Here is a 16,804-nt window from a genome sequence, read left to right as displayed (position 1 = left end):
AAAAAAAAAAACACGTCTTAAAAATTAAAAGAATTATTAACCCCATTCTTAAATATCTCTTTATGTTAATTTTCAAAATCAAAAGATTGAATGTTTTTACAACTAACAAAATATAAAATAGGCATGCCTAATAGTTGATTTGGACCAAAAGACAAACTTATATAAAATTTAAAGATTTATGTAATACACCATATTTTTATTTCATTTTACTGATGTGATATTGTAAATTAATGTTTATATATTTTTTTAACAATAATTAATCTACATTATCATATTAATAAAATAGAATAAAAATGTGGTGTATAATATTTATCAATCTCAAAATAGAATACATACAAAGTGACCCACGAATTGGTGGTTTATGAGTCATTTTATTAAATAAACCCAGGGGGTGGCTTAGTTGGTTAGAGCCTGGGACAATAAGGCATTTTTCCCATTTGATCCCAGGTTCGTATTCCCTTAGGTGCTACCTCTCTTTTGAAGCTAGTCACCTGGGTTGTGTGGAGGGGTACTTGTGGGCCTCTGATCATCTACTCATGATTTAAAGCCCTAATGCCTGGAGTAGTATCGGATATTGGGATTAGTCTTTGGTTTCCTGGTAAGACAGTCATTGCCGTCGGAAAGTTCGACTACCAGCTTGGTGGGACAGTCGTTTGGCGAACAAGGTATATTGCAGCGTATAAGGGGCCGAGATCCCTTAAAAAAAAAAGAAAAAAGAAAAAAAGAAAAAAAGACCTCAAATGTCAGGAACACGTGGTTGCTCAAAAGTCAAAAGTCAAAACGAGGGAACCTGGGCACTGGGCGAACTTGTTTTGGGCTAAAAATTAAAATCCTCTTTATATGCATATATATGTAAAATTCCCGCCACATTTCTATTCATTTTCTCCTCCGTCTAGAACGAGAACACCCACCCATACTCTCTCCTTAGCTGCTTTGACTATCTTTCTTCTGTTGATGCTCTCACTTCGTTCATGCTGTTGTCTACGCCATCATCAATCGCTCTCTCACCCCCTCAACCCTCTTTCTTTCTCTCGCTTCCCCACCGGCCCCTTCTCTTTTCCCCCCTATCTCCAGGCCTTCTCTTCCGCCAACCCCAGCTCCATAGCCATGTCCTCGCGCCCTTCCGCTTTCGACGCCCTCATGTCCGGCGCTCGGGCCGCCGCCAAGAAAAAGCCCCAGCCCCAGTCTTCGTCTCCCAGCAAACGCAAAACCCTAGATTCTAACCCTCCCCTAAACCCTACCACCCCCAATTCTTTGCCGCCCCAAAACCCCATTTCCTGCGAATCGAGCGGGGGGCCCCAGGAGGCGATGGCTGCAAAGAAGAAAAAGCTCCAAGCTGTTTGCGCGGAGGATAAGACTGCGCAATTGAAGAGCAAAATGCCGCAATTGAAGTTGAAGGCCGGGGATTTCAGTCCGAAATTGGTTGCGTGTTGGGGCGAGGGCGAGCGGGTTCCCTTCATGTTTCTCTGTTTGGCTTTTGATATGATTTCCAAGGAGACAGGCCGGATTGTGATTACAGATATAGTGTGTAATATGCTCAGGACTGTGATGCATACCACGCCCGATGATCTCGTGCCGGTTGTGTACCTTTCGGCAAACAGGATCGCACCAGGGCACGAGGGCTTGGAGCTGGGAATTGGGGACGCTTCCATAATTAAGGCACTCGCGGAGGCTTGTGGGAGGACCGACGTGCAGGTTAAAAAGCAATACAAGGTACCTGTTTATGTGGTTTCATGTTTATTTATCGCTTCTTTTTGGTTAAGTAACTCTCTGTTATCATTAACTTTGGATTATGAGTTATTTCACGTATATTTAGTTGCTGATATGATAAAACGTGTAGGTATGAGGTTCGAATTGCTGATGAGATATGGTTTGCGTTTTTCTGTTTATCTAATATCAGAGAAAGTCAAAACCTCTGCTTGGTTTAGGATTTAGAACTAGTGGCTTTGTTGATAACAGATTTTCATTTTCTTTTGGGAGGATATTAGAAGAATGAAAGTCCTAGGGATTTGAGATTTATACTTTTTGTTGGAGGGTTTCTGGTTGCTGATTGCACGGCAGTGTTGTATTATTGTGAGTGTTATGTCAGTTTTGAACTGTCCACTTGAATGCAGCTTTTGAGTAAAAAGGAAACTATGTGGAGATTGCATTTGGTGGGAGGAGTTGTTGAAACAAAATGAGAAGAGATGGCAACAAGTATCACAAAACAGGAAGCAAGAAGTTGTTAAAACCAGAGATCATAATATGCGGAAGCTACCAAATGGGCCCCAAGTTCTGACAGAATTGTTTTTTCTGATGCTAGACTTCGGTACTCAGCCATCTGTTTTATGACTTATAATATAAATCCTATCAGTTTGGTACTGTTCAAATAATGATGTGCAAGTTGATAGATTGTACAAATTGAGAGTACAGACAAATAGTTTGGTGTTTATTTATGTTAAGTCACTTTGGAAATAAATGGAAAGTTTCACAAGATCTGCCTTTGTATGGGTAGATGGTGATATTATTCAACATTAACGCATTGTGCACTATCTCATCTTTTAAATCCAGTTGGTTTTAAACCTCATCCTAGGAGAAGATCCAATCTTTTCTTATTTATCTTGCGAGCCAACACCTTTTTTTGACTTTCACATTTTGTGACGGTTCCTTTTGTCTTCTGTTTTATTTTATATTAAGTTTTTTTGGTTCAAATTGTCAGGAATTGGGAGACCTGGGTCTTGTTGCAAAAGCAAGCCGTTCATCTCAATCTATGATGCGCAAGCCTGATGCATTAACTGTTACCAAGGTTTTTAATACATTCCGGCTCATTGCTAAGGTGCACTATCTTCTTCTTTTCCAAACTTAATAGGCTTTAGAGTTTGACTCCTGTTCTTTGGCCATGGATTGATTTATCAGGAGCATTGAGGCTGGGAATTCAATTATGTTAACTTGATCTGGTTAATATTTCACTTTTTAGTACAGTCATAATCCTTGCGTCGGATAGTTTATACCTTAGTTTGGCTTTCATATTTGTGAAGCATTTGATGCAATGGTGCTCTACACAATTTATGTTTTAAGTGTCAAATATCATGATTGAAATATTGTTTCAGGAAAATGGATTATCGTTGATTCAGAAGACTTTTTTTTTGGATGAATAATAATAATTTTAATGAAAAAAAGGGCAGAAACCCTTGTACATGAAGTGTATACACCTTGATTCAGAATACTAATTTTCTGAACTTAAACTTGAAGACTATGAGTGTGTTCTTCATAATAAGGCTTCATGCTTTTCAGTATTTCTTTTTCACGACCATTAGGTGTGGCAAAAGCTGATCTCAGTCATTTTTTTAATTATGAGGACTAGGTTGTGGTTAGATTTTTGTAACTTATATATGAAAGAGTTGTAATAGGGTTTGCACAGCAAGACTCGACAGTTCATGATAATCCTCATTCCATACACTATCTTGGATAGGGATTATTTGAGTGGTTTAATTTTCTGGTTCTTTCTGGGCGTTTGACTTAAATAAGAGAGAAATTGAAGTACCCTTTGGTAACCTCACAGGGTAGATTTTCTTTTTGCAGGCTGCAAGAAGAATTGGAGTTTAAAATGGAAAGGACGCGAATTCTTAGTAAAAAAAATGGAGGATGCAAATGTCAATTTTGAGATGCACTTACAGAAAGTGCATTGAAGATGGCTTGACATTGAAATTGATGTAATGTTGGGTGTATAAATCCTTTAACTAATCAAAAGAAAGAAAAAGAAACGGTTGGTTTCTTTTATGAATTTTGTAGCCTAGCTATAAAGGTTTTCCTTTGAAAATTTGCCTATCACCTTTTAATTTTATTGATCCTCAATTTCTATTTCAAGTTTTTACTTTTGATTTCTTTATTTGAAGTATTCATGTTATTTGACATAGGAAAAGTTAAAGTTTTAGTTTGGAATATAGCATGTACATTTGTGATGGTTGGTTGACCCACAATACTAAGGGTTGGGTTAGCAGATTCTCATGCTTGGGATGGTTTTCATTATAGTAGCTACTGCCTGGGTGCTAATTGACAGTGCAAAAAAAAATTCAAGCCATTAGTTAGATATACTTTGCTTTGTTAAATTACCATTTGTCCCAAAAGCTTAAGTTGATAGGAAGAGGCAAATTTAGTCATTTAATCAGTACTTAACACTCCCCCTAACATGTGGGCTCAAACTCTCTTTTAATAGGTGAGGCCTAACATGTGAAATATTTAATTGAAAAATGAGGGTAAATGACCGAGTCACCCCCCATTTCAATTAAATATTTCACGTGTTGGGCATCACCTATTAAAAGGGAGTTTAAGCTGATAGGAAGAGGTAAATTTAATCATTAATCAATACTTTAACATACTTGTGATATTGGAAGCTCTTATGCTGTATCCTCCCCTTCAATGCTTTTTTCTTGGGGAGGGGATTTTGCTACCATCCCGCTTAGATCTGTTGATTGAAATGTTGAGCCTTTTGTTGTGGGTTTCTTGTCCACCAATTTTTTTTTTACTGGTGGGGTTTTACTATTGGTTAGTTGTTGAATTTGGAGGAAAGGAAATATTGGTTTGTGAAGTTTATGACCCATGTTATGACTTACGCATCCAAAGCCAGCATGAAAGGAATCAATGTCTCTTTGAGGATAGCGAGTCTAATGTTCTTTTTCAGAAATCCTCACTTCTAAGATCTTTTTTGGATTGGGTTATTGTAAATGTTCCTAATTTTGACTTAGAGAATCTGGTAGATTTGATTTGTTTTTTAGATTGTAGTAGCCTTTAAGGTTTTTGGCTCTCTTATATACTTTTCGTGTACGAGGGCTTTGCCCTTTTCTTTCAATAAAATTATCATTATGCATCACAAAAAATTATGCTTCTAGACTAATGTATAACCGACAAGAGTCTTGATACATACTGTACTATTTGTACCCAAGAAAACATGTTATTTTTTTGTTGAATAGGGATTCACCCTGTGTAATGTAATCTAGAAGCACCATTTTCTGTTTGGCCAATGTGCAGGATATCAATATTTGGGAGAAGATTGAGAACCTTGTACTGGGATTAAAATTTGGTTTTAGGAAGTATTGCCCTTTGTAATTAACTTGGTGTTATTTTGAATGTTGGTAGGAATCTGGGAAGGATAGCCAGGAGAAGAAAAAAAACCATATCAAGGGACTACTTGTTGCTGCCACCGACTGTGAACCGCAATATCTAATTCGTCTAATTCAGGTTGTAAATTGAACATGTATTAGATATCGGCTTGTTTCCTCGTTCGGTTTATTGTAAGCTTTCTATTATATATTTTGTAGACAAAGTTGCGCATTGGATTGGCGGAGCAGACCCTATTAGCTGCATTGGGTCAAGCTGCTGTATATACCGAAAAACATTCTACACCACCTCCAAACATCCAGTCTCCTCTAGAAGAGGTCAGTTTCTGTTCGTTAGATCAGAAAACATGCTGTGGAACGTCAAGTACTATGATAGAATGGAAGCCATCTATGGATTTGTTTACCTTAGTATGTTCTAGAAATGGCATCACCTTGTAGACATAACACTTTCACTATGTAAGGGAGTTCGGAGGGAGAGGAGAGGATAAGGGAAGGAGGGAGAATACAAGAGATGAGGGGGAATGGTTTTCTCTTCCTTTGTTTGGATCTTTTAATAAATAATAAGAGGGAAGAGAAGAGTAAGCACTTTTTCCCTTGTTTGATTGCATGGTGGCACCTAGAGAAAAGATAAGGTACCGTGTAAATTGACAATGGAGTAAGATTTTTGATAAGGGCTTGTGTAGACATAGTTGGAATATTAATAAATTATTAGTTTATTAAAGGAAGTGCAGGAAAATTCATTAAAGCTGATGCCTTCTCTCGCCAAGTTCCCCCAATTCGAGGGAATTGAAAAAAGTGGTTTTGAGGGGGTGTGGTACCCCTTCAAATCCTCTTCTCGCCAAAAATTACATCCAAATCACCCCTTTTTCATGTCCTATCTCTCCTCCAAACACACTGTTAAGTTTGAGCTATCCTTTCATATTTCTTATGGTTTTTGTGATGTTAAATGTGATTCTATCACTTTAACGATTCTATATTTCATAGCAGTATCCTATTTTTTAGGGGGTTGGGGTTGATTGTAGGTCTTAGCATTGGCCTCCATGCCATCACATTTTCATGTGGAAAGTATGCATATTGATTTGATATGGAGTTTACAAATATTTGTTTAAAGTACTCGCATAGGCCAATAATTAATGAAGAGCTTAGGATGGTTTCTAGTAGATATTCCATCAAGTTTATGGTAGAGTGAATTCTTTTCATGGTGTGACAAAGTGGGCTAGTAAAGGTCAGACATCTCACAAGTCCTAGAAAAAAACAGAATCTTGTCTAGATCTTGAGGCAACAGGCCAACACCTTTTGTGGTGAACTGATGTCATCATGTGAAGCTCATTGTATACTCCTGGTATGAGTTGTCAGCAATGTCCGATTACCTTTTAGCTCTTTGATTCTGGCCTTCTGTTAGATGCCAGAGTTAAGGGGTTTTATAGCAGATATATCCTTTTTTTTCCCCTTTCCGTTGTTGTGGTTTGATTTAGTTTCTGACCTTGTAATTGTGGTTGAGTTATTGTGCCATTTTTTTTTTGAACTTGCACAAATGTTATTTTGCTTGAGCATTTATTAAGCTTTTTATAATTGCGCTTGCATCAGGCTGCGAAGATTGTTAAACGAGTGTACTCTGTACTTCCTGTCTATGATAAAATAGTTCCTGCCCTTCTCAGTGGTGGTGTGTGGAATCTTCCACAGACATGTAACTTTACACTTGGTGTCCCAGTTGGACCGATGTTAGCAAAGCCAACTAAGGGGGTATCTGAGATTGTAAATAAATTCCAGGATATGGAATTTACCTGTGAATACAAGTATGATGGAGAACGTGCCCAGGTGATACTACCTAGTAAAACAACAAACTGAAATTTTGTACTGTTAATGGTATATATATCCATGGTCTAACTTAACTTGTTTGGAGCAGATACATTACATGGACAATAATTCAGTTGAGATATACAGTCGAAATGCTGAACGAAACACTGAAAAGTTTCCTGATGTTGTCATTGCAGTTTCAAGGTAGATTTGTATTGTTGGCAGCATTTTCTGTCTGTTATATCGAATGCATCTGGAGCAATCTCTATAGAATGTCAACTTAATGAATGGGTTGTGCATATCTTTGTTTGTGAAGGAATTTCATGGGTGAAATAGAACCCGCGGTTACAAATAGAACGTCAAAGCACTTTGGGTTTTCTTTATTCTTTCATTTTATTGTTATTGGAGTTCATTTTTTCTCAATGCTACATCACATGCTGGCCTTAGGTATAAAATTTTGCTAATGCTTACTGTCAGTATGTAGGTTGAAGAAGTCACCTGTTAGATCATTTGTGCTGGATTGTGAACTTGTTGCGTATGACCGTGAAAAACAAAAAATTCTGCCCTTCCAGGTAAAGTGTCTTCGCATTGAGTTGAGGTATATCATTCTATGTAGATGCAATGATTCTGCATTAATCAGGAATGCAGTTTCTTTATCAATCAGGGTTTAAAAGCGAAACAAATGCTTCAAACCATCAAAATTCTCTGCTTATAATTGGAAAAATAAATAAAAGATGGCAACAAAGTAGTCTGAGAGAGGAAACTTTAGGATATCAATTTTTAGGTTAAATAGCCCACAAAAAAGTGGGACCGGTCAATTAAGGAGAATTCATATAACTTTGTCAAGGCAGCAACACATGGAAACTATTTCGGATATGGTCTTGAATTTGTTTACGTTATTACGTACTTGATAAGATATATGACATTTCATTCGTTCATTAGTTTCCCAAAGCTGTTGAAGCAGCTACTTCATGTTGTTTATTCTTTAGAGCCCAATATTCCTTTTATGCTATGTTGCATAGTTGTGGGTTCAATTGCCACAGGTATCAAGTTTCTGCAAATCCATATATTTTAAGATTTATGGAGGAGATGTACATAAATGATGTGATAGAAGACAATGTTATATACAGATGATATAAATGTGCATAGGGGTATGCAGAATAATGGCAGGTTATTCTCCTAGGAACTTTATTAAGTTTCTTACACCATCCATATATATGGTAGATCATAGTGAATATTGTGAAAAAGAAGAAGATATATTAGAGGATGTTGGGACTGGCACATCTCTTGTCCTGTTCTATTGGAACTAAACATGCAATTGTCTCATGAATAAGTAATAATTGAAAGTCTATACCGTTTTCTTGATTTCTGGGTTCATTTTTGGTCTTGCAAAAGTTCTTTTATGTTTTCATTGGGATTAGCCTATTACCCTTGTTTATTATATAAGCCTATTAGCCTATTACCCTTGTTTTTTACAGCACCTAAGCCTAATCCATTATGTAAAATATCCTTCTTGCTTTTTGTGCCTAATCCTATTGTTCAGGGCCTGTTTATCAGTTCTCCTTTTTCATCATTCTAAAGGGAAGAAGTAATTTAAACCATTTGTAGATCACTTTTGATTAATTCGTATTCTTTGTTTAGAGAAAATATCTAATGGTTGACCCATGGCTCGAAGTAGTTTGCAATAGTGTTGTGGAGCTGAGCAGGGTAATTCTTATTAATGAATATAATGGCAGATCCTCAGCACTCGAGCTCGCAAAAATGTTGCTGTGGGTGATATAAAGGTTGATGTTTGCATATTTGCTTTTGATATGCTGTACCTTAATGGCAAACCACTTCTTCAGGAAGAACTTAAAGTTCGTAGGAAGGTATGACTCTTTTTATCATTTTTGCTTAATCAGTGCTCGAGTTTCCTTGCGTTTTTTTAACTACTACTTAATAGTTGTATCTTTGTTGTTGTTCATCCTGATGTCAGTTGTGGTACTTTTTCTGGTGACAGTTTTGGTTGCAAGGGGAAATGTGTGCTAGTCTTTCTTCATGAATACCCAATTCATTATGCTGACTGTATAGCTCAGATGTCTTAATTGTTTATTTACACGTGACAAAAATGTAACTTATATGAAATCCGGCATGAACATTTTACTGTTTTGTAAAGCATCTCATAAGGTTATCAGTTCAGCTTGGATGTCTATTTGCATCATGCCTATTGATGCCGTTCATGCTTCTAAGTTACAATGACCGCCAAACTGGCTACTCTGACTAGCCAATAACTTCACCACCCGATTTGGCATTATCCACTACCTCGAAAACCGCTAAAAGACTGAAAACTGATATCCACAATTCTCTAGCAACTCTGCAATGGAGCAAAAGATAATTGATGGATTCCCCATTGTTCTTGCACATGCAACACCAATCTGTCACTATTATGTGCCTATTTCTTGATTATCCAAGGTCAGGATCCTCCCTAACTCTACTATCCATAAAACCATTCTTGTAGGTGCCTTATTTATCCCTATGCTCTTCCAGAGGAAAGAAAAACCAGCAGGGGGCTAAGTACATGATCTGCCTTTTGGAAGGGAGCTAACATATCTATCCTCATCCCCTTGGTTCAACAGAGTACAAGAGGTTGAAAAAAGACCATCTCTATCTTTGAATCGTCTGATGAAGGTGATATTCCACTGATTGATGTTGTTCGCAACCACCATATGGTTTGCCACCGAGGCTTCCTTTTTTTTTGATAGGTAAGTAGAAAAATTTATTAAAAACGTAAAGGCGTCCCCAAGCATACATGAAGTATACAAAAATGACACCAAAACATGAAAAAGAAAGAAAAAAGAAAAAACACGTGCAAAACCCACAAACATAAGGAAAAACCCAAACACCCCAACATGAACCAGCCCACAAAACCCAGAGACCATTACACCATAGCAAGGGCATTCTTGCCTTTGCCTCATCTTGAACCAAAACCCTTAGCATCATAATTAATCTAGCATTTAAGTTTTTCACCTCTCTACTCCCTTTAAACTTAGGAGTGGAGACTGAAACCTCTTGATGTTGCGCCACATCAATTTGAGCCAATAAATCCTAAAAGCCCTTCACATTTCCCTCGTGGGAGACCCCCAGAATATGGAAACAAAAACCAACATCTATCGTAGTCCCAGGAGAACCACCAACACCTTAAAAAACATCTCCTCTTGAAGATTCACCCACCTCTAAGGAAAATGACAATAGTGGAGGGCCCCCAAGCCTTAGCGGGGCACCAACGCCCCTCATCTTCACACCCATAGATTGAGTCGAAGAGAGAGGAGACCCACCTACTCTGTTCGGGAGAAGGAAGCCATGTCGAAGAAGGCTAGTCGAGGGAGTCTTACTGACTGTTCCCCCACCAGGCTCTGATGAGGGTTGGGCACCAAAAGGCAGCGCCATCAGAGCACTAATCGCCGGCAAGGCCTCGTCAATCAGAGAAGCATCCAGCTGAGCTCCTCTGCCTACCTTCGATCTACAGTAGTATCTCAGCACCGATGGGTAGATAGGAGCCCCACTCTCCGACATCACCGAAAGAGAAATGCGGAGCCTTTCACCCAAAGCAGCCGCCCCCGAAGAAGTGGTGCCAAAGGAGACCCCAACAGCCAAGTCAACCCCCCAAAAGAAGGCTGGCGCAATGGGTTGTCCAGAGGAAGCTTGATCAAAAGAGAGAGACGTGCATAGAAGATTTTGGCCTAGAAGACTCCAGAACAAGACCAGAGGAGTTCGGAACAGGACCAAATGCAGCCACCGACGACGCTAAACCTAAAGTCACAGAACCCGTAACCACAGAAGCATCTGATCTGAAGGCTTGCACAGAAGATTTCGGCCTAGAATACGCTCGGAATAGGACCATCGGCAACCACCAGTGATGATAGACCAAGAATCGCACGAGTAACCAAGACTCGCCCATCAGTCGCTCCAAAACCCGACGAAGACACCAAGCTCGAATCCACAACAATGTTAGAACCCACCAAAACAGCCTTCTTGGAAATGGACTTGGAACCCAAGCTACTGGACCCTACCCGAAATCGGGCCCTTCTTAAAACCACCTTAGCCCTCTTGAGCATCCGGCCCACCGCTAAGCGGCTCACCTTGTGCTTAAGCCCAAAACACTTAATGTAACGACCCACCCCCAATGACACAATATTGTTCGCTTTTGGCTCCCCAAACCAGACTTCTCAGGAGGTCACCCATCCTGGGATTACTCTTGCAGAAGCACGCTTAACTGCAGAGTTCTGATAGGTTCATTGCCATCACGGCTTTAAAACGCGTTGTGTCATAAATGGTGCATTTATACATATAAGCATATCTCCATTCCCAGGCGATGTGGGATGTCACACTTAAGGCCCAATATCGGTGTAAGCCTGCAAGCCCAATCGATCCACTCCCCAAAGAGATTGAGTAGCTTTCCTGATAAGTCCATCCTTTCCTGCGCCAAGGGGTCAACATCACCCTCTATAACCCTGCAACACGAAGGGTATTACCTAGGGGACAAAATGATGCTTCTCCAAAGCAAAACAATCCACCGGTTGCTGAAACATCGTGGAGCAGTCCAGACCCATCGGAAAATTCTCCTCCAAAACTCCCCAAGCCACCGGCTGCCTCGTTTCCATCACAGACACACCATACGCACCAACGCGCTTCTTTTCGTAGCCCTTGACAAAGACGGGAGCCGCTGTGCGCACCACCCCCGCGAACAGCAAGGACCCAACTGCCTTACCCATCTTCCCATCATCTTCAAGAAATGCCAAGACTTTAGATAGCTCGCCTAAAACACGACTCCATCCCTGCCCATCACGTCCTTCGGGAAACAGAATCAGACCTCTCCGGCCACCCACAATGTAGACTGCCACCTCCAAGAAATGGCCGGACCTATTTCCACCTTTTCGCATGATGGTCACCTTAGACCCCTCCCTAAAAGACTTAACAAAATCTTCAACCCCAGGATTTCACAAAACCTCTTCCACCATCAACAGCAGCCACATAGTACAACGTGAGCACAAAAGAACTACCCCTGCAAAAGCTTTCCGCTTCTCTGCTACCATGAGCTCTGCAGACCCTTGCCCCACTGAGAATAGAAATGATTTAGCCTCCACATAGAACCAGCTCTCCATATCCAACCGCAGATGACGACCTCCGAAAGGGATCGAAACAAACGCACCACCACGCACCACCACGCACTGCTCACATAATGAATCAATCATGTGTCAACTAAAAACAGTTACATCTAGAACAATGCAATTTGTGCCACGAGGCTTCCTTGAAACTAGCAATACTATATAACACTGGAAAAACATCCCTCAGGGTCTGATCTCCACACCAGACGTAATGCTAGAGCTGAATCTTTAGCGCATCTCTCACCTCATATTTCACAAATCTAGAAACATTCCCCCATCCCCTCCTTGTGTTTGTCTACACCCACACCCTGTAGGATCTGTGCACGGCATTGGAGCACCACCCTCCCTAAATGCTCCCATATTTAGCTTCCTCCACCAATTTCCAATAGAGCTCGGTTAAATAGAATTAGGTTCCTAACCTCCAAATCTCCCGAGGAAATCAGAGTACAAATCTTGGACCAACTGACTAGATGTAATTTAAGCTCATCACCTACTTTGCCCTGCAGGAAATCATGCTGAATTTTATCGATACGATTAGCAACACTCAGCTGGGATGGGGAAAAGGGTAATCCTACTACCCTTATGACTAATAAAGCCGTTTTCAACCTGCCAAACGACGTTCCATCTTTTTGATATTGCCAACCCAAGTAGATTTTGCCTCAAATGGAGCTTCTAACAATAGGCCTAGGTACTTCATAGGCAAAGATGACACCCTGCAACGAAGGATACCGGTCAAGCCTCTAACATCTTCCACGATGCCTATGGGGGACTAATTCTGATTTAGGCTCTGTTTGGGTTGGCGTAAAAGTATTCTGGAAAATATTTTCTGTATTTTGTTTGGTGTGACGGAAAATATTAGTCAATCAAAAACATTTTTTGGTTTGACCGAAAAAACTTATTTAATTTTTGTTAAATGTTTTCCTTTTTTCAAATCTGTAAATCATTTTCCGAGTTTGAAAATTTTTAGAGAAGCGGCAAGAGAGAGAAAATGAGCATCTTTTAAGTCCCTCCCTAGTTCGTCCCTAAACCACAATCACAGATATGTCAAATCGACTTCCACACAACCTTTGGACTGAGATCCTAGTAAGACTACCCGCAAAATCGCTTTTACGATTCCAATGTGTTTCTAAATCATAGAAATCCTTGATATCTAGTCTCAGATTTATTTCCATGCACACCGGACATAGTGATAGCATCGACAATTATGCTCACCTTTTACATTGGTGTCTATAAAAGACGACAAAGTGATGCATATGCAATACCAATTACACCATATCGATGGTTCATTCAATGAGTTTCAAAAACTTGATTATTCATGCCAAATTAGAGGTAGAGATTATCGAGTTGTCCTTGATTGCAAGGGATTAATACTTTTTATGACTATCATCAAATACGAGGATGATGGTTTCGATCGAATACCTAATTTCATGGAACCTTGCAATTAGAATGTCTGACTCTTCCTCGACCTCGCCTTGATGTACTAGACAGCCAAAGGATATCTTTTTGCCAAGAATACTTTTGTTGAAAGTCTATCGGGCCACTGTCAGGCCACCGCCATACCTCTGCCGGACCACCACTAGAGATTTACTCGTCTCGAAGGATACACTGACTCACTGATTCTTGTTTACACTTACACCTCGAGCTTCGCATTTTACGGCTGCAATATTGTTTATGGATTCACAAAAAAGGTTCTACTTACAACCTGTGACAAAGCAATGCGTCGTGAGGTATAGAGTGACAAGCAAGACCCATCTCAGATAATACTAATACACCTTGTAATAACGGGCACACTCAACAATAATTTGATTTCAATTCACTAGAACTTCAAATACCAACTTCTATCAGAACACAATGTAAATAAAATTGCGATACTTCAAAATACATCCAATATGTATGTGTGTCTAATCAATTCAAAATCACATGATTGAATAAGTACAACCTAAACCACGAAACTGTTTATCCTTAAGGCCTGGTTAGGACTAACCCAATCATGGAATCACTTGCGTATCCTGGCATTGGCTCAATTCTTTTATTTTTCAAGTCGTAGATACCACCTATGATTCCACCTATGTGGCCTTCAATGTAGGCATTGGTGAAGTAAATACAATTTCTTTTCCAACTAGCAAGAAGATTTTGAGATGAGATTGGTAAGGAGTTATAATTTCCAATAAAGAATGCATCATCTCCTAAGCTCGTTACCTCAGTCCATTTCAACTGGCTTTGACCTAGCTTGAAGACGAGTAATAGGAATTGGTGAGTTAGCTTCTTTTTCTTTCATTCATTGGTGCATGCTTGGACCATCATTGTCTATGCATGCTCTTTCTTCATATGTGATGTTGGGTTTCAATTGCTCACAATCACAAATATAATGTCGCTAGATGAGGTGACCACGGTTGGTCACAAGAAGAAATGAGTGTTGAGTCTACTAACAACACGCCAGCAATCTCTTTCTTCATATAAGATACCACCCGGTTTGATCTTTTTGAATGAAGGCATCCTGACGCAAGTAAAGATTTCATTAGGTTGGTTATTGATAACAATAACAGCCCTATGAAAAGCTTCTGTCCATAGATACATGGGAACTGCGAAATGAAAAAGCAGAGAAGTCTAAAGCTTCCTCTCACTCAGCTCTTCCCATCGCTCTACTCACCCTGTTTAGTGCCCAAACATGGATATGACTACGCAATGGAAGTAAACATGTTAGTAACAGAACCTTCTTCAAAAAGATCTAAGGGGTAAGCTACATAAGCAATATATTGATTTTCTTCTCCAACAATTGCCATGTCACTTGGAACAGAACTGGTTGTTTATTGACTTTTAGTAAGTCCGCCTTGGTAAGCAAAATTCTAGATGTCTTTTATATTGATTTTGACGATTGGATCTCTCTATGAATGGAAAAAGGGTGCTTAGATCGGGAGTAATCACTAGTGATAGGGCACAAATCGGGGGGAAGGACAAAGGAAAGAGCGATGCCTACATTAAATCAATTGATTCGTCATGGTAGAGAAGAAAAAACGGCGCACGACCGTACTCGAGCTTCGGATCAATCTCCCCAGAAGCAAGGAGTATGCTCGCGTGTTTCAACTATCGAGATCTCCCAAATGACCCCGTTGAGTCACAACGTGGTCAAAGCGGACAATAGTCCACTAAGAAGAATGTGATGCAAGTCTAACACTCATATTGGAAGGGGCTGAACTCCACAACTTATTAGGAGTAGGGGCTTGTGTGACCTCTCCAACTATCTACCCATTGGGTAGGATTTTATTGGCTCAATCACTTATTTGTAGTTTTTTTGGAGGGGTTATCCAGATTAATATTATCAATTAGAATAAAATATATTGGTGATTGTGAACATTTGAGACCCATAATCACATGTGAAGAAAGATCATGCATAGACAACGATGGTCCAAGTACGCACCCATGAATGAAAGAAAAAGAAGCTGACTCAGTGATTCTTGTTTCTTGTCTTCAAGCTGGACCAAAGCCAGTTGAAAGGGACTGAGGTAACAAGCTTAGGAGATGATGCATTCTATTGGAAATAATAACTCTTGTCAATCTCGTCTCAAAATCTTCTTGCTGGTTGGAAAATGAATTGTATTTACTTTACCAATGCCTACATTGAAGGCCACATAGATGGAGTCATAGGTGGTATCTACGACTTGAAGAACAAAAGAATTGAGCCAATCCTAGGATATTTAAGTGATTCCATGTTTTGGTTAGTCCTAAACAGGCCTTAAGGATAAACAATTTTGTGGTTTAGGTTGTACTTATTCAATCATGTGGTTTTGAATTGATTTGACACACATACATATTGGATGTATTTTGAAGAATCGCATACATTGTGTTCCGGTAGAAGTTGGTATTTGAAGTTCTAGTGAATTGAAATCAAATTACTGTTGAATGTGCCCATTATTACAAGGTGTATTAGTATTATCCGATGGGTCTTGCTTGTCTCTCTATCTCTCACGATGCATTGCTTTGTCACAAGTTGTAAGTAGAACCTCTTTTGTGAATCCAAAAGCAATATTGCAGCCGTAAGATGTGTAGCTCAAGGTATGTGAGTGTGAACAGGAATCAGTGAGTCAATGTATACTCTGAGACGAGTAAATTAGAAGTCATTTGGACCTCCACCAGGCCACTGCTAGGCCTCCACCAAGCCACTACCGGACCACTGTCAAACCTTCGATGGATCGCCATCGGGCCATCGTCCGGCCTCCGCCGGACTATTATTGGGCCATCGCTAGACCACCACTAAGCCACCCTTGGTCTTCACTGGACCACCGTTGGCCTCCACTTGACCACCATTGGAAAGCCATTGAACCATCGTCAGAACACCCACAACTTTTGCCTGACTATTGCCGAATCACCTTCAGGCCATTCTTGGGCCACCGTTAGACCTTTGTTGAACTACTGCTAGACCAATGTTAGGCCAACCCATGACCACCATCAAACCACCCACGACCTCGACCGGACCATCACTGTGCAACCATTGAGTCCCCACTGGACCACAGCCGAACAACTACTGAGTCACCGTTGGGCCACCACAAAGCCACGCCTGACCACAATAGGGCCACCATCGGACCATCGCGAATCTTTGTTGGACCACCGTTGGGCCATCGGCAAAACTCAAATTTTTAGGTTAATTTTTTTAATTATTATATATTAATATTTTTATATTGTGAAAAAAATTGATTTTTATAGGTTAATATGATTGAATGAAAATATAAAAAATATTTGTGATTTTCCGTATGCGCCGAACGCCGGAAA

The 16,804-nt window shown here is 39.9% G+C and overlaps 1 protein-coding gene across 1 annotated transcript in view; it reads left to right on the top strand.

Moving 5' to 3' along the window:
- Nucleotides 1-851: 851 nt before the first annotated feature.
- The window catches only part of LOC133878292 (DNA ligase 1), a 37,039-nt gene continuing 21,086 nt past the window's right edge, over nt 852-16,804 (top strand). Inside the window, exons 1-8 of the mRNA XM_062316826.1 lie at nt 852-1,713; nt 2,699-2,815; nt 5,116-5,217; nt 5,298-5,414; nt 6,684-6,914; nt 7,003-7,097; nt 7,378-7,465; nt 8,630-8,761. Coding sequence (XP_062172810.1) covers nt 955-1,713; nt 2,699-2,815; nt 5,116-5,217; nt 5,298-5,414; nt 6,684-6,914; nt 7,003-7,097; nt 7,378-7,465; nt 8,630-8,761 — 1,641 coding nt within the window. The 5' untranslated portion in view covers nt 852-954. The remainder of the gene's footprint in view (nt 1,714-2,698; nt 2,816-5,115; nt 5,218-5,297; nt 5,415-6,683; nt 6,915-7,002; nt 7,098-7,377; nt 7,466-8,629; nt 8,762-16,804) is intronic.

This window comes from Alnus glutinosa, chromosome 9, assembly GCF_958979055.1.
Source record: "Alnus glutinosa chromosome 9, dhAlnGlut1.1, whole genome shotgun sequence".
NCBI classification, from domain to species: Eukaryota; Viridiplantae; Streptophyta; class Magnoliopsida; order Fagales; family Betulaceae; genus Alnus; species Alnus glutinosa.
Note: the sequence above shows the minus strand (reverse complement) of the source record. Positions and strands in the feature narration are given on the sequence as shown.